Genomic DNA, 27,257 nt, shown 5'->3' on the forward strand with positions numbered 1-27,257 from the left:
GGAGAATCATCTTTCAAATCGAGATGAACTCTCAAAAGATGACAGCTCTGACCCAAAAAGCATCGAAAATGCTGCACTTGCAGAAAACTGATTGTTGCAAGATTCCACTGTGGTGACTAAGTGAATGTTTGGGAAGACCCTGAAAACTGCAGAAAAGAAAAATTTGGCGTTCTTATTCCATGTAAATTCATCCCTGACAGATTAGGTTTTACCCAGTGGCACTTTCAATTACATGCCTCAAATAAGGTTTTAATTTAGATTTAATAAGACAGTTATTGCATGCTAATTAAATACTAATGGATTATTAAAAACATATTTTCTGCAGGTTTAACAATCCCATAGTAAGCACATCTATCTAAACCTGAATACACATGGTTTTAATCAGTCATTGGAATTAAGTTAAAACATAATTGCTGAAAGTTGAAGTATGTGATTGGATTCGAGAAGACAATTACTGTATGTCTATTACACAAACATGGATTTGATGGAAGAATTAATAGGCAATAATTATATTTATCTGCTAAATAATGGTATTGATTTAAAAGTATTCATATGTCATACATATTAACTGTATTTAAATAAAAAAATACATAAAAGAACAAATAAATTGCATTAAGCAGACTCACACAGGACTGGTTAGTAAATTGCATTTCGTTTAAAAACGATTCTCAACTAAAAGACATTTCATTATTCTTAGACACAGATTTTTGCTTAGAAGTAGTATAGTGTGCTTTTTATATAGTGTCTGTTAACAAAAATATATCTTTATCACTTGCCAAGAATGATGTCACATTTTTAGTCTTTGGCCAATTCCTTAGCCAATTGGAGTCTACTTCTGAAGCATGTAAAACTATTTATCTTTCAAAAAATCTGGCAATCTCATTGAACACTTCTACACATATTGATGTACTAGGTACCCCTAGCAACTAAGTAAACAGAAAATAATCTGGAGGATTATTTTAACTAATGAGATAATTTAGTAATTACAGGTATTTTAATAAACATTGGTAAAGACATCCTTAAAAAAAATTGATTGTTTAATGAGCAACCATCTTCTGTTGCCCCAGATCACAGAAGCCACCATAACAGGCTGCCCCACTGAAGTCCTTACCATGCCTTGAGCCCATGCTGAAAGGATATGGGCACCCCAGGAAGCCCTCATCATCATACCTTTAATTAATACTTGGAACTGTAGAACGACAGTTGCTGAAGCAAACTACACACACTGAAACTATTACCCGCTTTTTTAGGACATTCTCACATTTCTCTGCACCATTGACACAAGCCTGTAAACAGAAAGCAATCAAGCCCATCCTTCTGCAGTGCAGGGATTACCGGCAATTGTTCATCTATTCATACCTCCTGCTCTTGGCAGATCCCTCTCAAATATTCCATAGAACGGTCAGCTTGGGAAAGGAGTAATATCCCTTTGGTTGCATCAGCACAAAAGTGGAAACGGGGACTTTCACAGCAGGAACCCCCTGTTAAATACCTTGGCACGAGAGATGCCAACCTAGCAGTCAAAAACTAATCACATCAAAAGGAAAATTAAATCGGTGGTCTCACTGCATATGCCAGTTGTGAGCATTTTGAAGCTGCTCACTGGGTCTGTGCTACGGCAGCAGGACAACCGCTGGAAAAAAAAAAGGTGTTACAAGCCAGACTAGAGGTACCTTGGCAGGCTGCATGGGTGAGCTTGCATCGCTCCTGCCAGCACTACGATTATTAGATGCTATCATCCCCTTGCATTCACCAGTACATGCAAACTTTTAAAACAAACAAGCAAATCAACCACACAATGAAGTAATGGGCTGTTTTGCATCTCTCCTGGCAGGGATACAACCTCATTCATCTGAGATAGCCATGCTACTGAAACCCAAGCACAGAAAACTCAAAAGTCAAACAAATGAAAATGCATAGACTTATTCTTGTACTCACTCTCCCAGACAGCGCAGGAAAGGAGAGACAGTACAGAACATTTGCAGCAGTATCTATGGGATGACAAGCACTTAAAACCATTCCTCAGCACAAGCTCAGAGCTAGCGCTTGTGCCAAGTTTCAGTGACATGCTTCAGTAACACGAATTGCTTACTGTTGGGCTTCATTTAACCATCCTGTTTCTAGTAGTTCTCTCAACTATGGATTCTTCTCCCCGAGAATACAAAAGCCGAAGGTATGAGTTCATTGCTAAAGAACGAAAGCATCTTAGCAGCCCAGGCTGCCTGGTGATTTGCTGAGCTCATCTGCGCCAGTTATGAGTTTTCCTCTAATTTAACTGTTAAGGTTTAAGCTAAAAAGAATCCACTCAGTGAAGCACTGTATCTGCACAAGCATGATCCTAATCCAAGCCAGGAACAACTCTCCAGTAAGACTTTTTGTTGTTGTTGTTTAATTAAGGAAAAGTAGTACTCCTAAAACACTACAGTGTTTGCAGTAAAGACTGAGGTTATTTAATTTTTGAAGAAACGCTGTGGTTTCGCCTCACCTTTAAAAGAGATGTAGCTAAAGCACCCTTTTTTGCTTTTTATGAATCACTAGACAGGAGAAGGCTTTTTCCCACAGAAAGCCACATTTGCCTCAGTGCTCCAAAGCAATCTGTAAAACTTGCCTCTATTGCTGACTAATTATTACTGTTAGGCAAATGTTTGTCTAATGCTTATATCTGAAGCCATCAGACAAACTATAATTTGTGACCAGCCTTTGTATTTGGTAATAGCCTAATGTGGCGGAGTCAGAATCCATTCATTAGCTCTGGCAGGCAGCTCCAGCCTTCTGTGCAAGGAGCAAAGCTTAATGCGGACATTGTACTCGGGGTGGCCCTCGTACTGCGAACCCCGTGGTTTCAGCTTCATTTACAAATCCAGAAATCTTTTTTTCTTTGCTCAGAAGAAACACTGTTAGTGAGTGAAAGCAGTGATATTAATAAAGAAACTTAACCATGTAAGACATCCCTGATTTTTACATTATTTACACATCGACTAGGATATTCATCCTACTTAGTTTAAATGATATGCCACTAGCTGTTCCCCATCCCCAAAAATGCACTGGGACAAATTTTTGACTGGAATGTGACTGATAGGGCTGGGAAATGAAATGTTCCAACTTATTACTGAGATAAATGCCTAAATACGAAATAGTAGCATATTCCCAGAAAACAATTCAGAACTGATGAAATTCAAGCATATCCTTTGCTCTGTCTTCTTCAAAACAGGCAACTCTGTAGTAAGATACACTGTACTTTCCTACATTTCCAGTTTGTGCTTTGTGTTGTTAACTGTTTATTTCTGACTTTTTGAGGTGGTTTAATTTATGTCATACTCTTTGTCCTAAATATTTATTCCTTATTGTAAATTTATCTTTTGACACTGAAGCTCATGCTGATAGGGAAAAGTAATTTAATTGAGCATTTTAAGGCTTGATTCCCCAAACTGTTTGAGCATCTGCTTAATTAGATTCTGAAATCACACTATAAAGAAGCACAAAGAATCATAGTCTAACTGTGAACTGGGATGTTTGTCTGGGTTCTCTGTGTTTTAATTTCACTCTATATCTGCCATCTATTAGCCAGGCACAATATGTAAACATAAGCAAGTATTATCTAAATTGAACTGTAAATACAACACACAATTATTCTGAATTAAAGTTTAGGATGTTGTAAGAAAATTAAGAAAATACTGATAATAAGACACTTAAATTATCCATGCCTTTTGAAGTATCATTTAGCTTAAAAGCAAATGGAGATAGCGTATCTCTTGCAGAACTCATCAATGACACCAGACAGACTACCCAACATGTCTTCAATAGCATCTTCTTTTACTGAAACAAAAAGACTGAAGAAGGCATTCAGCTCCACTCATTCTATATAGAAAATATATATTCTCAAACTGCACATAATTTGGGAGGAAATTGTCAGGAAATTATGAGTTTGTCCGTAATTTCTTAAATTACGCATTTGTTCTTAATTCCTTTATGTGTGGAATTGACAGGAGTTACACTAGTGTAATACATTTACTTTTTCTCTCCATTCGTCAAAGCAAAAGAAGTTAAATTCCAGTCACAGTTACGGCCTCAGGGAATCTAGGGTTTCACTAAGACAATAGAAGTGAGTTTATACAGCCCAAGACACCACAGGAAAGCCACGAATAAATGTCAAAATATCCTATTTCTCTACCGTGTATGTTTCTCTATCGCATAGTGCCTTTATTTCAAGTAAACTTCATTCACAGGTTCCTGTTCCTTTGAACTCAAGTTTGCATCGCTACAAGTGGATCTGTAAGGTCCAGAGCCCTCTCTGCCTGTCCCACTGCATGCACGCCCCCAGCAGCCCCCTGCCCCTGCACATTAAGGCTCCCCCCCATCCTAAACAGCCTACCCTGAGGGTGGGGAATCTTTCCATTGCTCAGGGCAGAATTAATGTGGTTTGGAGGCCAAAAAAACCCACACACCTTAGTGCTATCCAAGAATAATGCCTAAAGAAGTAATAGCTGCATCCCCCTGGCCACATGAGATGACATCATGGGTCCTTCCAGACCCGGAGCTGCCGGTTCCCCTGGGCACCGCCAATTCAGAGGTCTTCCTGAATTGAACATACAAGTGATTTCTGCCCTCCAAACATCACCAAAGCCATTAATCATGACCTCATGGTACACACAAGGAGAAGAAAGAAATAGAAAGTGTCAAACTTATCTTTTAAGGCCCTTTTGCTCTTTCCAAGTATTTCTTATAGAGGCAAGACATTTCTTCAGTGCCTGCTTCTCCACTGTTCTTTTAGAAATCACCAAAAAGACTATATATATGTGTGTGTGTGTGTTGTTTATGATACGTGTTATTACAGAATGAAAGGTAGGACTGATCTAAACGCATCAGAAGCTGAGAACGCTGAGCTTTTAAGGCAATGAGGTGTCAAAGCTTGCTCAGCGTTTACACACTGCCAGCGCAGAGCTCAGAGCACGGACTTGCTCGTGAGCAGTGACATGGAGCAAAATGAATCTGGGAAGAGCACATGTCCAGCGACGTTCATAGAAAGGCTTTGTGCATGCCATAGTGCATCAATAATATACCTTTTGTTAGATGTAATAAAGTCTTGGCAGAGACAGGTGATGACTCAGGAGGCACAAACAAACAAAGTCTCTGAAAAACTGAGCAAAACAACTCCAGCCCGTTTCAAGTTTAAAAGAAATAGTACCAAAATCAAAAGCAACATCTAGCAACTGGTCTCCTACCACCTCGATGTAATTCTGACTGTGCTCCATTAGTGTTCAGAGATGGTTTTAGTGCAGTCCAAAGGCCAGCAGAGACAGACAGTTCGGAGCTCCTACGCTCAGACAGCCCACGGATCATTTCTCCCCTACAGAAGCTTCTGAATACAGAGCAGAAACATCTTCTATGAAGTTTCCAGAATGGAAACCAAAATATTTCTCTAAGGATATTTTTCCTCTGCTCTTGGGCTGGTAACCTGATGTGCACCTTCTCACTTGAACTTTCTTCTCCGGGCACTGGAGTGGGCGCAGCCCGTTGGGCTGCTGACCGTGCAGAGGGTCTCAGAGCAGCTGGGGTGGCTGGCTCACCTCGGCAGGCAACGCACGCAAATCTGACTTATTTTGCACTTTACACAGACAACGAACATCGACACAAGAAGCTACCACATCTCAACTGAGGGAACACATTAGGCTGCTCAGCCTCCATCCTAAGAGTGTGTCTGACTATGCCTTAACGAGAGGGCTCCACCACACCGCACGGGTTAGCACCGAAACCCTGAGACTCTGCAGGTGCTCTTAGGAGCTGACATAGGAGGCGTTCGCTATGCCTTTGCTGTTGGGCCTCATGTTGCAAAAGGGTGTGGAGATGGCAAGCAGTGTGGAAAGCAGTGGTCAGCACTGGGTGTTCTTCAGCTCCTAAGCATTGCTAATGCATGGTATCACAAGCAAGGTCAAATACATGACGTCAAAGGACACCATTTATGTTCTGGAGGGGACTTCTAAAGTTACCCTAACTGAAAATGTAGCTTTTCATACCTATTTGAAGAAAACAGCACACATACTACTACTAACTTAAGAGTCATCAAAAAGGACTAGGTTATTAATATATCACAGTGATAGGACTCAGTAAAGCTTTGGAGACAGAGAGAGAAATACCAGTGGAAGACAGTCAGGTTTTATGGTGGTGGTGTCCTCAGGCCAAATCCATCCTTCGTGAAACTGTGCTGACACCATTAAAGACACCCCAAGGATGAATTAGGCTCATTACATCTTACATTACATAATGAGATCTGTACAGGGGAATTTCTTACAGTTTCACTGCTACAGCTCCTAATGTTAAATAGGGTTTGTACATCCCTAACTTAAAATGAAGTTTCCGAAGTATTTTAAGGCCTACATCACCTATACTCCATAAACCTAATTTATGAAACAGGTTTCCAAAACATACATGCTTCAGTCTCTGGCCCGAGTTGTTTCACAGCATTGCTATCTGCTGTTAAATTGTGGGTCCAAGTCCCACTCAGGACAAGAATGCACTTCCCAGCTGCAAGAAGTGAGCCCTAACACGTGAGGACATAAAAATGTTGATACCTTGCGACCTCCAGAGAACAAAAAGCAAGTATGGTCCCCATGGCCAGTGATAAAATGAGCCATTCATACACTGAAAAACCTCTTCCCAACAAAGCTGTCTGCCACATCTTCTTTTCAGCAGCAGAGAAATAAAATGCAAGGCACAGGACCTGTCCTTCCCGCTACGGGTTAAACCTGGGTAAAATGAGGTACGTCCAATGAACCTGAAGGAGGAGGTGAAGTAAGACTGCCTGCATGCTCGCAAGCTCCGTGCTGCGTTTGAGCCTTCAGTATAGAGCTCAGCTTGACATTGAAAAGCTTTGTAGAGGTTGGTCGTTCTCTCAAACTTGACACAGTCATAAATCCGAGGCACTGTGCAGCCAGGCACAGAGTTATTTTTTTTTCCAGGATGAGAACACATCTGAAACAACATGCTCAGACAGTATGGTATTATTTACTTACAGCTGAGCTTCGAGGATCGGGTAGCAGCCTCAGAAATTATCCCAATTATTCAAAATTGCAGTACAGTTTAAGAATTCTGTCAGGAGAGAGGAGTGCAAGAGGCAGAGCAGTGGGAAAAATTAAAATGGCTTTTTTTTTTTTTAATAAAGCAAAATGAACCAAGGCAAGTGTTCAAAAATAAGTTACTAAAAACCATTTTATAAACTAGCTTTAAAATCTCTTAATAGCATTAGCTTACCTTCTGTTCTGTCTGAAGAAATATATATGAACCAATAATGTTCTCATGAGATTTCATTACTGAAAAGGCTCATTAGAAAAGGCATTAAAATACTAATTACCTCATAAACTATTTAGTTGTGTACCCACTGGGATAGTACTTACGAGTGCTCAAGCTCTTCATAGATCCAGCTAATCAATTAATGCTCATTACAACCAGAAAGAGTATGCAGACTGCAGCATGCAGGAGAAATAAATAAGTCAGAGGTTAGCAAAGAAAGTGACTTGGCTGTAATTGAGCCTTCCTTTGTAACACAACTGTTGTCTGCTACGATTTAATTTTAATCAGCCTTTTTGGTACTTCTGGTAACGTGACTCTTCTCGTCTCAAGAATCTCAACTATTGTTATTGCTCCTTGAAGTACATAATTTATTACGGGAGATACATTAAATGCTGCGTGGAGATTCAAGTGTACAGGTACAGCGTTCACTGATACCATGCTAACGTTACCTGCTGGGTGTGGAAACGAAGAGGAGAGGGACTTGGGGGAGTGTCTTGGGTGGTCTTCTCCTTCAAAGAGGAGCAGCCACAGAGACACAGAGGCACTGCCAGCTGTCCTGCATGTGCTCCCACAGAACGCAAAGCCCAACACCAGCACCTGCCTACCCTCTGCCAAGGCTCAGGAAGGGGCAGGAGATGTCTGCTGGCGAGAAAAGGGCTCTCAGGGTGCTTTAGAAACACCAAGGGAAAGGGGTCCTGCTTTACGCCCTGCAGAGACAGCACATACGCACGCCCCCTCACTTCAGGAGCATTAGGACTGCGGACCCTCTCTCCTCACCGGACATGGCAGCCCAGCATCAACGCTGGAAGTGTGTGGAGCCTGGATGGGGGCTGCCAGCCTCCTCTCCTTGCCTTTCGCCTGGGCTGCTGCAGGGAGGCTGCTGGCGTACCTGCTGTCACCATCAGCCCTGCCTGGATACCGGCCCATCACCTGTGATGCTGACGGCCCACTGAGAAACAAAGGATGGAGAGGGACCTGCAGGCAGCCCACAGCTGCAGGCAAATGCCGTCTTCCAGCCATGTGCACATCATTTCTCCTGCCAGGAGGCTGGCAGTGTTCTTCTGAAAGACAGACACCTTAGGAAACGTAGCCCTCAGCATCTCTGGTTAAAGACATCCAGGACTTAATCCTGGTTGCTTATCATCCCCTTCACACATGCAACTCATGAGCTTCGCACCTTAAAAATCTCTGCAGAAAGGTCTCACATGCTCCAGAGAAATGCATGTGCATGGTCTCTGTTGTTTGCACTGTGGAGGGGACAAACCAAAGACGGGAGCAAGCGAGGAAATTCAGAGCTACTTCTTCCAGCTGGTCATTGCCCAGGTTGTGGTGGTCAGGAGCCCTAGGGGTACCCAAGCTACTCCTCTAGGAGGAAAGCACATGCTGGATGGATACTAGAAGTCACAGCCATGTTATCTGGATTTTCATGGGCGGTATTAAACTAGCATCATATGTATCAGTTTTACTAAGACTAGCATAAACACATGTTGAATTTTAAGTGTAGTAGAAAGGGAAGTTTTACTTTCTAAAATGTTTAAAATGGGATCAAGGTACCTTGTTTTCTGAAATGAAGGATTTGCATATCCTTGTACAATTCCAGTAACCACAAATTTCACCAAGGGCAATTCATTCCTATTTTGATTCTCAGTACTGATGCAGATCTATACCAGTTTTCGCATAAACCCTAGATTACCTCTGGGAACTCTTTATGCAACTAATTCAAACATTGCTTGGATCAAGTTTCCAATCAAACTAATCCACCGCTAACATAATTTAGAAGACTGACAACTCTCTGCAAATTGATGTAGCAGAACAAATTTCCCATTCTTTGTGCAAATGGTAGTCATCCTAAATGTTAGTAAGTACGGTTTGGGTAACACACATGGATTTTCAGATTCTTATTGTTCTTCACCATTCTAAAGTACTTCAGGAAAAGTGGTTTCTTAACAAAAGAGAAGGTAATGCACAAATAAACAGATGGACAAAGTTAGCCAAATAGGCGTCAATAACATTATGCTTACACACTAACAGTGCGTGGAATGAAGGAGGTAAAAATCCCACCAAAACCACGGAAGAGAAAAAAGGTTACACAAATGTACACGTGCACAAACAGGCACACCTGCAGACATCTGACAAACAAAGCTGGAGCTCTTCAGATTGTTAGCTGTTACTATCACCTACCACTGCCTCTTGTTTAAATGAAGTACCCAGAGAGGCCAGATTTTGTACACATCCAGATATGAATGTTTTGGCATGATTTTTTAATTTAAGAGGATCCCTAGAAGATAAAATTAGAGCAGTATCTGTTACAAAACCCCAAACACTTAGTTTTCTCTCTGACACACACACACACACACACAACTGCACCCCAGCACCAGCCTTCCGAGCAGCTGCACACGTCCATCAGATGGAAAGCAGATCAGGACTGCATCCACCCTTACCTGGGTATCTCCTGGCTGCTATGTTGGCAGCCAAAACAAAGTTCACGCTTAACCTCATGCTAAAGAACCTCTGTTAACAGTCGGGGAACACAGTCCATCCTCTTTACATATATTTCTCTTGAACCACAAGCAGCACATAAAGCAGACTCTAGTCATATTCAGTAATGATGCTAGGTATTTTGGGGAAAAAAAAAAAAAAGGCAAAAAGTTGGCACAGTAAGGCAAATGTCATACTTTGGTGTATAGTGGTGTTCTGTCAGAAGCCAGACATATTAAAAATATTTACATAATTTAAAATAATTTGTACAGGTCTAGTAAAGTCTATTTTGGGCTTTGGGCTTTAATAAAAGTTTAAACATTTGCTAGATCCCATCGGGCTTCATGTGTAACCTTGGCATTTGAGGGCAGTATTGAGGATATGCCATTACTAAACTTTTCATATTAGTATGAGTGTGAACTGAAATACCATAATAAAAATATAACAATATTTCTTGCGCCTTGAAAACAGCCCTGGACTTTATATGTATTTCCAGATGGGAAACTAAAAATGTACTCTATGTTTGCACATGTATACTCAGAGGTGGCTTTTAGTCTAATTTAAACATTCCAGAATAATGTGGCCTAAATGTAACAACATGAATCATCCATCAGTTTGAAAGAAATATCTGGCAGTTTTTCATTATGAACCATTAGGGACAGGTACCGATACCTGTGACTGACTGATATAGGAGAGTCAAAAAACTTCCGGTGATTGGTATGATGAATCAATTATAAAAATCTCCTGGCATTATTTTAGGGCTTAGAGAAAATAATTTATCTTTATTATGCAATGAACATCTATAGGAAGCAGAACTGAAAAATTTAATCGGAAAAAGTTCATATAAGATGCTGGCAGAGTTGGCAAAATTCCAGTGTGCAGAAAGAGGAGGCAAATATGTAGTGTATTCTAAATAAAAGCCTTAACATTCGAACTAAAAGTCAAAACCAACAAAATGCTTACCTGGCAGTATCAAACCGTGGAAGGGCCAGAGCCTGCCTAAAGGAAAATTTTGATATTCAGAAGTATAAACTACGTCCTCAGTTGATGCAAAAACCACACAGTTCCTTTAAGTCGGTGACTTTATACAGTTTTACAGCAGCTGAGGATCTGGGCTAAATCCTAAAAGTGATCTTTGACTATGTCAAAAATGTTGCTTCTGATATTTTAAAGCTAGAGGAGTGTGAAATTATCTCTTGAGCTGCTTATGGGGCTTGTTTTCTTTCTGAACACTTATTTTTGAAAATTGAGATGGAGAGGAGAGGAGGGGAGAGAGGAGCTGCAGTGAAAAGGTGGCTATTTTGTTTTAAATCATTTCCAGTATACTGAAAAACAAAGCTACAGCAATCCTGGCTGCTTTTTTTCTATTTTACAAAAGCTTTCTGTTTTTTTACAACATAATTTTAAGATCAAGCTTTCATGAATGAAAACCTAATATAATGAAGGTAACAATCCTAAATTAAAGTACTTTTACACTCATATTGCTACTAAATGAAGAATTTGATACTATCTTAAAATAAGATTTTTAGAACATTTTTCAATATGATAATGAGTTGGTTTCACTATGACTTTAATATACAAAATAGAAAAAATAGCACATCCATGATGTGATGAAGAGGGAGGTTTTGCATAAATTAAATTATATTCCTAAAAGATTGACAGTCTTTTAGTCAAATCTTTAAAGTTCATCTTTAGTTGGTAAAGTCCATCTTCCCCTTGCCTCTGCAATACCAATGGGAAATTATTCCATTTATAGCAAGTATTTTGCTCTCTTCTATGTAACATAAGTGACTTAAAATGAAGTAAACTATCTAAAGCACAGCAGTTTAGAGGTGCCTACATTGCCAGAGAAATTGCAATCAGTCCTTGGCATGTGAGGAACAACCTGTGAGCAAAGATTGCTCAGGTCCCCTCTGGGGTCCGGTAACGTGGGCTATGCAGTAGCTGTAGCGTAAGGAAGATACAGAGTGCAGAGGACACAACCAACTACACTACATCCCATGCAATGCGACTACAGAGCACATTTGGGAAGATTATTCATAGCATTTCGTACACTAAAATCTCTGATAAACATTACCGGCCAGCAGTTTGCTAGTAAAAACCGCAAGTGGAGCAAAGTTTGCTGCGTAAGTGTTTCCAGGGTGGGAGACTGAGCCTGTCCCAGTTTTTAAATCACCTCCTTGATAATTCTCTGAACATAAATAAGAGAAGTTGCACTAATGAACATCTGGAAGACAGTATATAACTCTCCCACCACTGAAAAGTGTCACTGGCCATATCTGACAGAAGAAACAACAAATGCTGTGAGCATTTCCTCAGACGGAACACAGCTTGTAGCAGTATTTCAAATATGCCTGTGATCTTAGAAGGAGCTCTGTAGGGGTATTCGTTAGTCCTGGTTTGGATATGGTTGACATTATGTGAAAGTAAGTGCTCTCCTGAGATTTCAGTGAAAGCCACGATGCCAGGGAAGCTGATCTCACAAGGCTTCCATCATCTCAGATGACAGAAGTTGCAGAAGATCAGTTAATTTTTGTCATTCTGAGCCAAAATCTCATCAGTAAAGTTCAGGAAATTTCAGGGGTATTAAATCCAAACACAAACTGTCACCTTCATTTGGAATGGAATCCTGAATTTGAGTGTGTACCCCCCTAAGTTTGAGGAGCCGAGTCCCCCCATTATTTCCCCAGTGCTGGGAAAACACTGTATTTCAACAATTATACTGATGTTACCATATCAGTACATTTCAACAATTATACTGATGTTAAAATAATCAATATTAACCTGAAAAAATACATATACATAAATTTTACTCGGATAGAAGTTGTGTTTTCTGGAAGTGACAGCCAGAAATTCTTCTGTGCTTGTTTCAGCTCTTCCACTGATAAATTGTGTGGCCTCTAGTGAGTCACTTCACTTTTCTCTCTCGGTTCAACAGTCTAAAATTATTTATCTCACAGGAATGCTATCATAATTAATAAACTGCTTCATTAGCTACTGCACAGTTTTCAGAAAATGCTTTTTAAGCCTGTCCATAACAAAGAGATTTATCACCATGAGAATTCTGCTTCCAGTTCTTGTGTCCTCAGTGGTTAAAATATGGAGCTGGTAAAGTGTGTAACACCACCCCCGTTGCCCCAAAGCCCACGGTGTGTCACGAGAGACACGTGTACATCCCAAGCAAAGCCCAGGTTTAGTGTGCAACAGCCTGAAGTGCAAAACAACTTCCATTATTCATGGCTCTTGCAAAAATCTTGGAAAGTGAAAGCTGTACATATTCCAAGCAAAAGACTGAAATGTATCTATGCGAAGCAGAACTTCCCTGTAACACAACCTTGGTTTTATTTTTATAATTTCCTTTTTCCCTGGCTTCGCTACCATAAGGACTTGCTTTTACTTGCAGCAGCTCCTACTGACACACAACCTCACACAAACAAAACCTTTTCTGGAAGGGACAGTTTGGCACCAAAGAAGTCGCCCTCACATATACGGATGCATCTAACTCAGGTTTCAAAACTTTACAATACACAAAAGTCCGCAGTTCATGCGCCGGGCTACACGACAGCTACAGCAAGCAAATATTAGGATTGTATTTCAATTATTGCTATGGTTACAAAATCAGGGTGGACACTGAAGGGAAAAGGAGAAAAAGAAACAAATCTACAAAGACGGTAATTCCTCTGAGGAAAGAGAGGGTGGTGGAGAAACAGAGGGACAGAGAAAGGGTGAGGGCTGGTGGGTGGGGGAGAAAGCGAGGTCATTTTAACACCCAGCTGAATCAAGGCAAACAAAATAATAAAAATCCAAGTTCTGCTAGGGAAATAGTGCCGATAAGATCACCGCGGGATAAAGTGACACAAAGAAAGAAAAATGCAAGGAATTGTTACAACTTGTGTCTGCAACAGGCAACGCAATTTGTATGCACTCGGGAGAAGCAAGATCAAATATTCAGCACGTATTTGCAGCAGCTATGAGTAACCGAACCGCCTTGCTTCTCTGTTGCACTTATTGAGCCACTGGCAGCCTAAGAAGAATTAGTTCCTACCCAGTCTAGTTCATAATCCACGATTTAGGCATGACGGGTACAAGGTCCTGTTTCAGTAAACAAAAAATATGATTAGCTTCACCCATCATGATAATACCTTAATCCACAGTAAGGCATACTGTCTGCAGGCAAAGCTACTGCCCGGGGAGGATTTTAAAGCGTAGATCAGGAACACACTGAAAGGTTGGCTTTGGGGACTTTAAAACATAAGCACAAATGTTACAGGAGATACAATTTCAGAACAGCGAGTTTTGTCAACAGTTGCAGAAGTACCGTGTTTTTTAACTATTTAGCAGTCCCTTCCCTGAAAACACTTCTCAGTTACCAATACAGGAAATTTTACCACAGCTGTTTTTTTTTTATATTGGAAGGCTTTGCTTTGCACATTATTTTTTTTTTTTTATGTTGCTTTCATTGCTTTATTGTGAAGGACAAGATGAGCAATTGCTGTTGATAGCTCTGCAGAGATGTGACATATTTCTTTCTGCTCAGTAGTCCAGAACCCATGTGAAGAAAAGCCTTCTGGCCCCGAAGCAATGCATGCTGCTCTACTAAAGTGACTGCTTGCCCAGCCAGCTTATAGGAAGACACGGACTTCAAGACATTTATTATATTTAACAAAATACCTTCAGTCATGAAGTGTTACGTAGCTAAACCTAGAGCTTCGGTGGCTCTGATCCTGCCCGGACTGCCTGCACCAGGCTCCTACCTGAAATCAGTATGGAAATCTTGCAAACCTGAGCCCAGCGCTGGTACCCAGTGGGTGGGATGTCCTTAAGGCCCCCCGCTGTCCCAGGGTACCACTGCTGTTAGGGCAGCATTCCTGTTTCTGCATCCAACGGCTGCTGCAACGGCAGAGCTGAGTACCAGACCCAGAGCTAGGGGTAGGAGCTTACTCCAGCCATTTCTCCCTTTGCACTAGTTGCACCATCACAGCTCACGGGCGCCAAAACACACATTATTTGTAACACAAGCAGCAGCAGAAGACTCCACCCAAACACAGACCCCAATCTGCACCCAAGCAAAGCTGACCACCTTGGTGGCCGAGCCTTTCCCACTTGTCTGACGTGCTGTGTTTCTGGCAAAAGCGAGCAGTGCCTGTCCGACAGCCATACAACATGCACCCAGGTCCCTGCAGCCAGCCCTGTCTTTCTGCTGGGATGAAGAGCTGAGCGACGCTTGGACCAGGATTTTCACAGCCACCAGTAGGATCTGGACCCTTCACTCCCATAAGCTGAATAAAATTTCTGATTTTTTAATAAATAAATCAAAATATATCTATATAAAAAAATAATTAAAAAATGAGTGCTGATGACAACTGGCTAACGGCAGTTTCTTTCACCTCTCTCTTCCTCCTTCGCCAAAGCTGTCCAGTGTTCTTAGGTAAATTATGAGGTTCAGTTAATGTGGATATTTTACCATTATAATTAGGAACATGCTCATTACTGGTTTATTACTTTTCTTTTCTGGTTACGTTGTCACTCTTACATCTGATAGACACTTTCAAATTCATTTTCTTATTATTACTGTTCAACCTAATAACGCATACAAGGCAAAAACAATAGCCCACAATCCTGCATAGCTCTGATACGGAAATAATTTATTTTTTAAAGAACCATGCAGATTCTGTCAGGAAGGCAGGCATAGCCAAGTCACCCATATTACATTTTATTTAAATTTTATAAAACTACATACCCAGCAAGGGGCAGATGGAGAGGGTAAAAGAAAAAAATTAATAGGTCAAATGGAAAACCGTATTTTTAAGTTTGATTACTTTCGTTGCCAACCTGCTTTTTATACCTCCTTTCGGAGCTCATAAATCTCTACAGGTAAAGATCAATGCCTTGCAAAATTCAGATAAAGAGGCATCAGCTCCACCAAAAAGACCTGCTGTCACACAGCCTTCCAGTGGTTCAGTGCACACTATTTATCTTTCACTCCAGTAACCCACACGGTATTGCACTTCCGAGTTAGAAAACCTTGAATACTCTGAAACTGCAAAACCAAACTGCATGTAAGCAGGGCATTAAGGCAAAGGCACCACCAACAATTACGAGTTCATAATATTCTCAGCCTACTGAACCACATGTTAATATGCTACACATGCTGTTCTGCATATTTTTACCACGTACACTTAGAGCTATATGTTTTCTCCACTTTCCAATGCAATATATTTTAATACAAAATCAATGTGTGTTTTTGGTGGGCAGCATAAAGGTTTTATCCACTCAGCTCTGAATCTAAGAAGAAAGCAGTATTGATTTAGATGTTCACTCATTCATTTACTAGGACAGTTTTAAAGCATTAGGTGATAACCTGATTGAGAGGCACACTGTGAGGGAAACTTGAGATTGTTGTGATAAATTAAATCAGTTCCAGGATGTCATCTACAATACTTCAATATTTGAAGGAACATTCTCCTGAAAAAAAATTAAAGCAGGAAACAAGCACCTCGGGTGGCAGAGTGTGGCTTTCCATAAATGCCAGGTAATACAAGCTGATTAAAATTGTATAGATAAATAAATTGCTTATTATACAAACTTAACATTAATGCAACATATATTCTATATGCATCTGTAGATGTGTATATCAGACAATGCATGTATTTATCAGACTGGCTTTCATTTCCCACTACAAACTGATTATGAACCGATCAAGGGTGTCAAACTTTTCCCATCTGTCTGCTTTCTCTAAAACACTTGGCGTCACACAGCATCCCTACAGATATTATTTATTCCTATTGATTCTACAGAAGCAAATTAAGTCACCCATGTCACCAAATATTGTTAGGACTGCTGCATACCAAATCATGCTTGCATTGCTCATGTACATACTTTCATGAGGCCTGAATGATTTGGTCTCACATCTAGAGAAGCCTGTCCTGCATTCTCTCATGTAGGCACAAATAAAATGCTGATCCACCTGCCATGGCTGATGAATCAGACCTGAAGTCCCCCAAACTTCTCCAGTTACTGCAGGCATTAGCTACAAGCAGCTTAGACAACCGTCTAGTGTTCAAGACATATAGTCTTCACAGAATGGGGCCAGCCAAAGAGAAAATAAGCAGTGCTGGATGCACCAGCAGTAACAGCATTAGCAGAATCCAGTGAAATCTGAAATTCCTTCCTAATGCAGGATGCAATCCAGAAAGCTACTAAGCACCCTCACTTTCAGCTTTCTAAAAAAAGTCAACAGAGTATGTGAAGTCTCACGCTTTGAGCACGAAGTAAAGTGAAAGAGTAAATAAGAACAAACACGCCTGTAATACAGATGATCCTGATTTAAAATTCATGAGCTTACGCATAAGAAATAATTTTTCTCTGAATATTTCCTACATTTCTTCCGCTTCGTCTTCAGGCAGAGTATTGTTGATAGCTTCGTATTCCTCAAAGCAGTGGCTAAACGAAGAGGCCTTTTGCATTACACGTGTGCTCACATAGAAACAAAGTATAAAACTAGAATATAGAATATTAAAAAAACCACAACACTTGTATTTCAAAAGAAGAAAGGTTCTGGAGCTCTGAATGATGCCTTTTACTCCTAAGAGTTAACGCATGTGGATTTTTTTCCACCTCTGGAGAGGGGCAGAAAGCCCCTGAGCAGCAAAGGCGCTGCTCGTTCCCCACACTGTGCTTTGGAACCAACAGCAATTTCTGTCTGAAAGAACCATGCCTTCACGCGTTAGGTTTAGGGACAAAACCTGCTTATCCAGATTAAAAAGTAATTTGTGTTGATGTACAGTTTCAGCCATTAAAGCAAAGAATTCTCACCATATGCACCAATAATTTAATCTTGTTCTTAAGTAGCCTCACACTTCCAGTAAAAAAAAGGCAGGGGGTGCAGGGGGAGCATAAACTCCAGAACCTTTAGCCCCCAAAACAGATGCCAGTTTTAGATTTATTCAGCCAAGGAGTATTTAGCTTGGCTCATCTATGCTTGCGTTGAAAAAAACACTTGCCTATTCCAAAAAGTTTTTAACAAGCTCTGCTGCAGATGCTGTTGCCATTTGGCATGTCACCGTCACTGTGTGGTACGGCAGAGAGAGAACCCTTGACCACAGGTTTTCCTTGGCTGGGGAAGCCAGCGTTTTTGGCGATCGCTTTTCTTCTGGCCAACTGGCTGCATGTTTACAGAGTGTGGTTTCAGACGGGGTGTTAACAGAGGTTGGGTTAACAGCCTAACCCAGACCAACAGTGAGGCGAAGGCATGACCTATCCAGTCTAAGAAAACAGGGATAGAATAAACTTGTATACGTTGTTGCTCTTAATCCAGAATCTCTTGCACGCACCATACCTATAGACAAGATGATATTTTTCTTTGCCTCAGGATAGATGACAACAACTTTAAAAGCTGTACCAGCCATGCAAAGTAGAAATATATAAAAACATGTGGTTGCTTAATCTTCGTCGGCTTGATTTCATTCTCTCACTTATGACAATTTTACTTTGGCGAAATGCCACTGAAAGAAGTTCAGTGAAGTTACTCCTGTTTTCCACTAGGATGAGCTATCTGGAGAGGATAAAAATCCTACAGAGTTAAACTCCTATCTTTGTATTTCCACTAGCCAGCAAATGGCAGTTCTGAAACTGAAAAAGCCTAAGTGTTTCTACATTGATGAACTTGGTTCCAGGGGTTATTAGTGCCAAATGCCTTCATGACAGTGCATATAAAGCTGGGGAAAACTCACAAACGCCCACTTATAGTTTAGCTTACCTACATTAATCCTACACCAGTACATACGCCCGAGAAGCCTTGACTTTGTACATACAACAAGACATACAACAACTTTAAAAAACACTACGACATTTCACTTGTATAAACACATTATTTTTGTCCAAATTCTGACTCTTCTTTTTAATGCAACACCTCTGTTGCACTCAAGCAAAAGAAAATATCTCAGTTTTATATACATTGTTTGGTCTGCTTTTCTAACACTGCCATTACTCTGACAGACCATGCACCTCTCTGGAAAAAACAAAGACTATGTACACTCCACTGCTTTTTACTTCACTCTTTGTTAACTGTTAATTTTCTTCAAGCCAAGTTGTGGAGCACAGGCACCATCAGAGAACTAGCCGGACCATCTGCTTAAATTCCATTAATCTGCACCAAAAGTCTTATTTAACACAGTACGAATCACATAACCCACCCTTCACTTCAGTTCCTTCTCACGAAGAGTTCAGCTAGGACTAGGAGCATGTTGAAAGTTCATAGACACAAAGGCAATTTACTGCAGCATATTAAAAAAGAGTATAACATATGACTAAGAATGAAGTAAGCAGTGTCTGGCTACATCCCCCACTGTCTGGGTAACCAGTATGCAAGAGCAATATAAGAAAAGAAAAGATTTTGTAAAAAAAAATTCTCTTTTTACCATTTTGGCTTCTGAATGCATTGGGGGGACTTGAGGTGAAGCACACGGGTTATTGAGGTTCGGTCCCTGCATCCCCATGATGTTAGAGTTCATTGACATTTGTCGCTCCATCTTATAAAACAAAAAGAAAAGCAAAAAAGAAAAAAAAAAGCTTTGAAAACATCTGGAGACATTTGCAAGAATTTACGCTCAGTTTCTATTTAAATGGACTCAGCTTTATTTCTTCAAGTCATGACTGGAAAAATAACAATCTGTGTTGTGAATTGCATGTGTGTATGCACACAGGCGTGTGTTTCATCAGAATCGGCCCTGAAAACTCACAGCCAATTATACAGAAAAAGGGTTCTTTACTAAACAAATGTACCAGCCACCCAGGTTTGTACTTTTTTGTAATGATTTTCTCCCTTCCAGTATAACAACACTCGGAGTTAAGTGGTTTTAAAAGCATCACTGTATAAAGTCGTAGCTTCCCCTGTCAGTGCAGCCCAACTTAGCTTGTTAAAAACATAAATAAAAATCTATAATCTTGAGTATATGGAAAACAAGTTGGCTCTTTTTCCTTCACTCAAACCGCTCAGCTAAGAAGAGTTTTCCGTACGTCTTGTAAAGGAAGCTTTCATGTACTGCTGAGATAGCAAAACACAAAGCAGAACTCTTCCCGGCTACTCAGAGCCCTTTCTGCAAGCTAATCTCACTAGGCTGGGGGGGGGGGGGGGGGATATGATTTCCAAGACAAACTAATGGCAGTAAGGCCTAGGTGAAATAATTTCCTGGAGTGCCTTCCCCGAAAAGAGGCAAGCCCTGTTACCCTGCTAATTGGTAGGGGTGGTAAGTAGGGTTATGGTGCCGCTTTCGCGAGAGCTGCTCATCCTGCCTTGCTTTGGGCCATCCCTTGAATCGTTAGTTCATACAAGGAAGAAGCTTTTGGATCCCCCTGAGCAGTTCCGAGGAGGGGAGCTAGTTTTTGTGCTCTGTGGTGAGGTATTGACTCCTACCCTCCAGGATCCCAGCAAGAATGGATGGGTGCTGGGCCTGGGGGAGAGGACAAGAGGCCACTGCTCACTGGCAGGCAGAAGCTGCCTCTGCCAGGGACCCTCACCCTTCCCATGGGGCAGGATCAGCTCCCACTGCCACCTCCTCTGCAGACCTTTCAGGAGGGCTGTGGGGCAGGAGCTGGAGCCAGGGCAGCCAGCGCTGCCAGGGTCTGTCTCGCTTTCATGCTCACACCTCTGGGACCCTCAGACTGAGCACCCTGCTTGTCTGCAAGCAGAGCTGCCCAAAGGGCTCCCCCGCAGCAACCCAAAGCCCCTGAGCTTACAGTGAAGCAGGATGTTAGCTCCGTTTCAGGTCCCTTAGGAATCATGCTGGGAAAAAAATTGCCCACAGTGACATATGTTATTTTCATTGAACTTCCTGGTTCATATTCCAGGAGAGCCTTATTGACGAGTTATGAATTAATAACTTATTAATGACTGCTCAAAAAGCAGCCAACCCTGAATCTTTGTAGCCCGGTGGAGTGTCCTCCTTGCTCCAGCAAAGCCAGAACAAGCAGTGCTTTCCTCCCTCCCATGGTCAATTGCTCTCAGGTCGTCTTCCAAACCAAGCACCATGGAACGAAACAGAAACTTCTCCTTTCCCAATCCCCATTCCCCCGTGCTATCCTTACTCATCTCCACCCCTAATCTGCCTGAACCTTTTATATTGAAAGGGTTGTTAAGATAATTCAAAAATTTGAAGATACAATTGCAAAGCACCCCTTGGTCTCCCAGAAGATGGGAAATATTCCCACCTCTGCAGAAATGAGTGTAAGATGAGCGGCAATCATGAGTGAATTCTGTTTAAGTGCAAGTTACCGGGCCAGAAAAGTAAGTTACATTTCTTTCTTGTTAGCTGGTTATCTCCCACAGACAAGAGGATTACTTGGAGTTCACTGGCATAACTTATGTACATGGCTTTTCCAGTTTTGTCTGACTTCAGAAAAATCTTTTTGTTCCAGCGCAGACATACTGATCTCACCTACAAGACTAAGTGTGAGAACCAGAAACTGTAGTCTCATGTAAACCATTTCTAACCACTCTCATACTAATTAACATGCCATTAATTGCACCAGAAATGCTCCTGTGTAAGATGAAGCAGTGAAAGAAGTCCAGCTTCCTTAACTCGTTACACTTTGACGGTTTAGAAAATTCAGCACACTTTCACCTCTGCATAGGCTGAATCGAGCAAAAAACCAACCTTCCTCCCCCACGAAAAACCCAAACCAGAAAACTTACAGGCATGAGTACAGCAGAAGATCCAGGCATGGTAGGGTTGGGCAGGGTGCCAGGCATAGAGGCAGGCATAGGCTGTCTTTGTCGGTTGTGTAGATGCAGTAGTGAGGACAGAGAACCTGGGACAGGCCTAGGAGAAAAGGAAAGAAAGGTGTCATGGGCTATGGAGACCAAAACAAGCCTTACCGTGCCAGCCATTGCTATGCACAGGCAACTCTAGACAAGCAGGCACAGATAAGCCAATCCAGCATTTGTCCTCTCCTGCATAAATGAGTAGAACAGAAAGATTTCCAGAAAGAGATGAATCACCTTCCCTCTGCCATTTATCAGTTAAAGCACCAGGATAGTTGATCTGACAGAGCATGAATGTAATACTAACAGCCATCTCAGTCTATGCACCTCTGCATCTTACAGTGGCCAGCAAAAGGTTTCTACAGACAAAGCAGGAAAATCTCCTGGCATGCTGCACCAGTGCATTGCTGTAAATTCAGCCCTCAGGAACAAAAATATCTGGATAATAGTTTTGCAGACTATGACAGAAAATGTGACACTTAAAATTAATGTTGAAATTTTATCACCTGTAAATAAACTACTTTAAAATGAGTAATTCATCTCACTCTTTATATTCCTGCCTGGGAAACTGTTCCAAAGCGATTCCTGATTTTACAAGTTAGCATGTCACCAGGGCACAGAAAATGGAAAAAAAAAGAAAGAAAATTAGCCAAATTACGTTCAGATTAAGTAGGTTGTAAAGGCAAAAAGTACGGACTATAAAAAGGCAGAGTGAGTTATTTTGGCAAAATGAGTTCAAAAGATTTAGAAGGATTTTTCTAAGTACAGCACAGGGAAAAGAGTGCATGTGAGAAAGCAGGCCCACTCACAAAGGAGAAGAATCATAAAATAAATGGATTAAACAAAGCTGGGACTGCTCTTTGAAAATAGCCTTTAAGAGTGTGGTCTTGGGAGTTAGTTAAATTAATCAGCTTCTTTTGGTTTGGTTTGGTTTGTTTTGAAGAAGGTATGAGTTGCTTGAAGTTTGGGGTAAATACAACTTGTTACCATTTCAAAAAGCATGAAAATAAGAAAGCTTCCACATACAGTATCTCAACAAACATTGCTAGTACAAGTTAGTACTTTAAATTCTCACAGAGCAGGATGCTCTCTAGTATAGTATGTGGTTTACATTGTTTATTAGTCAGAAGAGATACCCCTAAAGTTATGAGAAGGACCGGAGAGAAGGGGCCATAGTCTGGGAGCTTGAATGGCCTCTGCAGGGGGGAGCATGGAAAGACGTTTGGAGCCTCTAAACATCAGGGTCGATTCTCAGCCTTGGCGGACGCACACTTTGATTCGGTGATGAATCCACAACTAGCCATAAAAGCCTCGAAATCGCGCTGGTCCAGTCAGGGAAGTAGAGTCATAACCTGAGAGCTGCAAGGGGGAAGACAGCCACTTCTTCCGTGTGGTCTGAACCACGTCACACCAAATGATGGGGCTTTACTTCTTGCCCCTCCAACCGTAAGTGATACTGGCAATCATGAACACATACACACCTCCTCTACCTTCAGCTGTCAGTTCCATTTATCTAACAGCGAGCAAAGAGGCCAACAGCTGTGAGCAATGGAATTCACAGACATCCCATATGGAGGACACCACATCCAGGTTCCCAAAGTGGAGGTGCTTGTTTCACGGCAAGCCCAACTTCTTCTAACCTACAAGTCTCATCCTCCTCTGCCCAGCACTCAAACCACTTAATCCCCTCTTCCCTAAAACTCCCCAGTACTCCCCATCCTTAGACCTTCAGTCCTTCCATCCTCCTCTCTTCAAGCCCGTTCCCCCCAGAAACATTTCTGTCCCAACAAATGCCACCTCAAAGTCCTTGCCCTGCCTACCCCCTCGTACCCAGACACCCCTGCTACTCCCATCCCTCTGCCCTCAGCTGCCTTCTTCTCTTTAGCAGCTGCACACAACTGAACCCATCCTTTTGTCTTGGTTCTCCATGGAGAGAAAAGGGCTGTGTTTTGAAGGATGTTTTTAAAATCCTCCTCGACACATACAGTCCTCATTCAGAAGGGGGAGAAAAAAACCAAAACAACAAATGTATCTCAGACACAGACAAGAAGCTCTTCCTATGCCTCCCTGGCTATCTGCTGATGGAGTAATATGATGTACTTTACATCTCCACACCCCCCCAAAGAAACTCAAGACAATGTCTCCCAAATACATGGTGTACCATTGTGAGAGGGTGCAAGGAGTTCTGTGAGGGAGCATGAATCAGCTTCTGGGATAGGGGACTCTATGGTCAGCTCAGCACAAGGCTGCACCTGGGGAGCTCTGGAGGTGCTGTAAGTGGAATGGATGTAGGGCTGGAAAAATGAGCTCAGAAAACATACTTACAGTACACGGTCCCTGACCCATCCTACTCTCCACCTAAAACACAGCTGCTCCATGTACCGGCACTCGTCCACACAAGAGGACTGACAAGTCATTAGGGCAGGGTCAAAACAGCATGAAAAGCAAGATTCGGTGACCCTTTGAAAATAAAAAAGTGAGGAGGTACCAGGCAGGATGTGAGGAAGGGAATTATCTCGGTTTCGTTTCCAGAGGCTGTGGTGACCCCCACAAGCAGATTCCACTCCCCACCAGCCCATCCTCACTGCAGCTACAGCCCTGCAAAGCAACAGACAAGTTCAAACGGATCTTCCCTGTTTCATACTGGAAAGTCCTTGTGACGGTTGCCTGACAGAAGGGCCGAGACCCCTGTGCTGGGGCAGCTGAGGAGCAGAACAGAGTGTGCTACGGTCCCTGCTGGGGGTGCACCCTGGGTCCCCTCCCAGGAAAGCAGGCAGAGAAGAGTGGGCAGGAAAGGAGAAAGCACTGGTGCACTCACGCCTGTCCTGGGACAAGACTGAGGTGTGCACCCACCCACCCGCCTGCTGGGGCCCTGAAGCCCTCTGGGCCCACCAGCTCAGACACAGCCTGCGGGAACTGCGCTGGCTAACAGGAGCAATGCACTCAATAAAAACATCACCTGAGTTTTCACTGGGACCAAAGTAAAACAAGTACCATGACAACAGCCCCCACCGACCTTTTATTCATTCTGAGACTGTCCCACATACAGACCCTTTGTACAATTCACCAGTTTCATAATAAGCTTAGGTGTTAGGCTGTTTGACAGAAACTTATTCTGGCCTGACCTATGCAATTTCTGCAAGTGATTCTCAAGGGACTACATGGTTTGACTTTTGTTTATATGTCCCAGAGCCAAAAAAATTTCCAAAATTGCTTTAATGAGTTTGGGAATATGGGACTTGGGCAAAAGGGAATTATTGGTATTTATTAAAATGGCAAAGAAGCCTCCTTGTTGTCCCCGGTTTCACCTTTAATGCTGCTTCATTTTGGGGCTCTGCATGTGCTTGACACTTGGCTAGAGGAAAAAAAACCCTCAGTACTTCAGGTATTTTTTCTTGCTACGCTCCTGCTAGTCCGTTCCCAAGTGTGTTTTTGCAAAGAGGTGCAGAGCAGTCAGAGAAACCTTGCGCTTCAAGGTTGACCCTCTGTTGAAAAGTCTGCACCGCTCCTGCCACCAATAAAAGTGCTACATAATGCACACCAGATTCCGCTCCCCATCGGGGAAGCTGACATTGGCCAGTACTCATGGATACTTCTATTGCTTCCACATTGAATACAGGTCATCAATTAGCCCGTGCTCGTGCGCACTCACTTGTGCAGAGCTCGGGGAACGTGTATGGCACAGAACCGTACAGGCTGAGATACTCAATTTGTCTAAGACATTTATTCTCCTTCCAAGGACAACACAATCTCTTTTGTTGTTGCTTTCTATCCTGCAGCAAAGAAAGTCAGTGAGAGTTTATAATTGTTATTTTTAATGTTGGACACGTCAACTCTGCTCCTCTCTTTGTAAATGCTGAGGAGGTGCTGCCTGCAGCCTGTCAGTCAATATTGCTGACTGAGGGATTTTAATTCCTTGGCACCTGTGTTGCTAAATGAATAGGGTTGTTGGGCAAACAGCCCAAAAATGAAGGACAGATAAGATAGAGAACTGGCAGGTGCTCAACCTCACTGAAAATCTGGCCATCCCTAGGGTTTTTCCCCAGTTTTAGAATTTTCACTGTGTTCCAGCAGGAGCCCACTGTTGGGCAGGATGGGGTCTCAGTCAGCACTGGTACACTATCCCTTTGGGTGTGCGTGGCCTGGATGGGTAGGGTTACAGTGGCTTAGTGAACTACCACGTGTTAGCCAAGCTGCTGTAACTGAGCACGTTGGCTCCCCTCCCTCTGCACGGTCGTGCTAACACCATGAGTCATCCTCACTAACATTTAAACAGATGGGCGGAACCCCGCTAAGCTGTGGTGACTCGACCATGTTCCATCATATGACTCTGTCCAACGATTAAAGATAACTCCACTAATGTAATCAAATATCTATGATACGTATTTTGCTATGGGCTTTCTTGATTAATACCAAATATTCTGTCTGCTATGATGCAACACCTATATGACCCAGTCTTCTAGATTGTCTGATGACTAAATACTACATTCACCTATTAAAAGACTAGGGTTCTCTTAATTGGTAGTCTTCAAGAACAGTTTCTGCAGATGACTATTAGCTGCTGAGGTCTCAGGAGACTGGGTTCATACTCACTTAGATCATTTGGGGCTGCGTGCGGAAGGACTGACGCTATTTAAAGCACCACTGCAGCAAGTTTTCTATTATGGTAAAGCACTGCGGGTCAGTGGCTCTTACCATGACCTCTCTCCTGCTCCTTACTCTCCTGCATGTAGCGTTCATGCAAAGTCAGCAACAATACCTACAGCACAACCGAGTTTCTTCTACTTAGTTATCCCTGGTGTGGAAAAAGTAAAGCTGTAAGTATACGGAGTTGCACTGGAGCAAAGGAACTCATCTCTTGACTTTCTATGGCCTCCAGACCCAACCAGCTCACACAGGAGCAACCCACAGGTGGCTGGCTGTGGTGGCAATTTGCCATGTTGGGTCAGCACTGGCTCAGGGATTTCTGCACCACACTCCAGTTACGCAACACAGACTTGCCCAGACTTTCATCATTTTTATATATATATGCATGTATATATATGTATGTACACACACACACATATATATATATTTATTTATTCAAACACTGCCTAGAAGCCTTGGTTTAAAAACTACGGATGAGGTCCTGCCCCAAAAAGCTTATAGACCAAGGATAAAATGAGGGAGAGCAAGTGGAAGCAACAGGGAGACACAGGTGAATAAGGCAGCAATGACACTGTTAGGATCAATGTAATAAGGAGCAACCACTGCATACCAGCAGCCAGGATCTTTTCAAGGTATGGCAGTATGTGCATGTGGTTTAGGTGGCTTTCAGGCTGAAGCACCCAAGTAGACCACCATGCCAAGAACGAGCGCAGTCGGCAACAGCCTACCTTCTGAATGTCTGATGGACAACCAGGTATTGTCACAATTGAAGTTTTCATTGCTAAAAAGTTCACTGGAGCACGTAGTGCTACAGACCAGCTGCAGACCCATTCCACAGAAGCTACTGAGGCCACAGTATGACCCAAGTGCTGGCCTGGGCCTTCAGTATTTCAAAAATCCAGTCAGAGAGGAAAGATTTGGAAAGGATGTTCTAAGCTGAGAAAAGTGTACTGACTGGAGAGGCTGCCTCACTTACTGCTGGTCGGCTGTTGTTTGATCCACAGTGCCATTATTTAAGCTCATCAATCCAATTATAGCTTTCTTCATTTGTGGCCCATTGTTTAAGGTGCGCCCTGGCCCTAAA

The 27,257-nt window shown here is 42.2% G+C and overlaps 1 protein-coding gene across 1 annotated transcript in view; it reads right to left on the reverse strand.

Annotated features, from left to right (window-relative positions):
• The window catches only part of CREB5 (cAMP responsive element binding protein 5), a 212,932-nt gene that overhangs the window by 45,902 nt on the left and 139,773 nt on the right, over window positions 1–27,257 (reverse strand). Inside the window, exons 5-6 of the mRNA XM_037387045.1 lie at window positions 21,458–21,584; window positions 19,185–19,295 (exon numbers count right to left, since the gene is read on the reverse strand). Coding sequence (XP_037242942.1) covers window positions 19,185–19,295; window positions 21,458–21,584 — 238 coding nt within the window. The remainder of the gene's footprint in view (window positions 1–19,184; window positions 19,296–21,457; window positions 21,585–27,257) is intronic.

This window comes from Falco rusticolus, chromosome 4 (assembly GCF_015220075.1).
Source record: "Falco rusticolus isolate bFalRus1 chromosome 4, bFalRus1.pri, whole genome shotgun sequence".
NCBI classification, from domain to species: domain Eukaryota; kingdom Metazoa; phylum Chordata; class Aves; order Falconiformes; family Falconidae; genus Falco; species Falco rusticolus.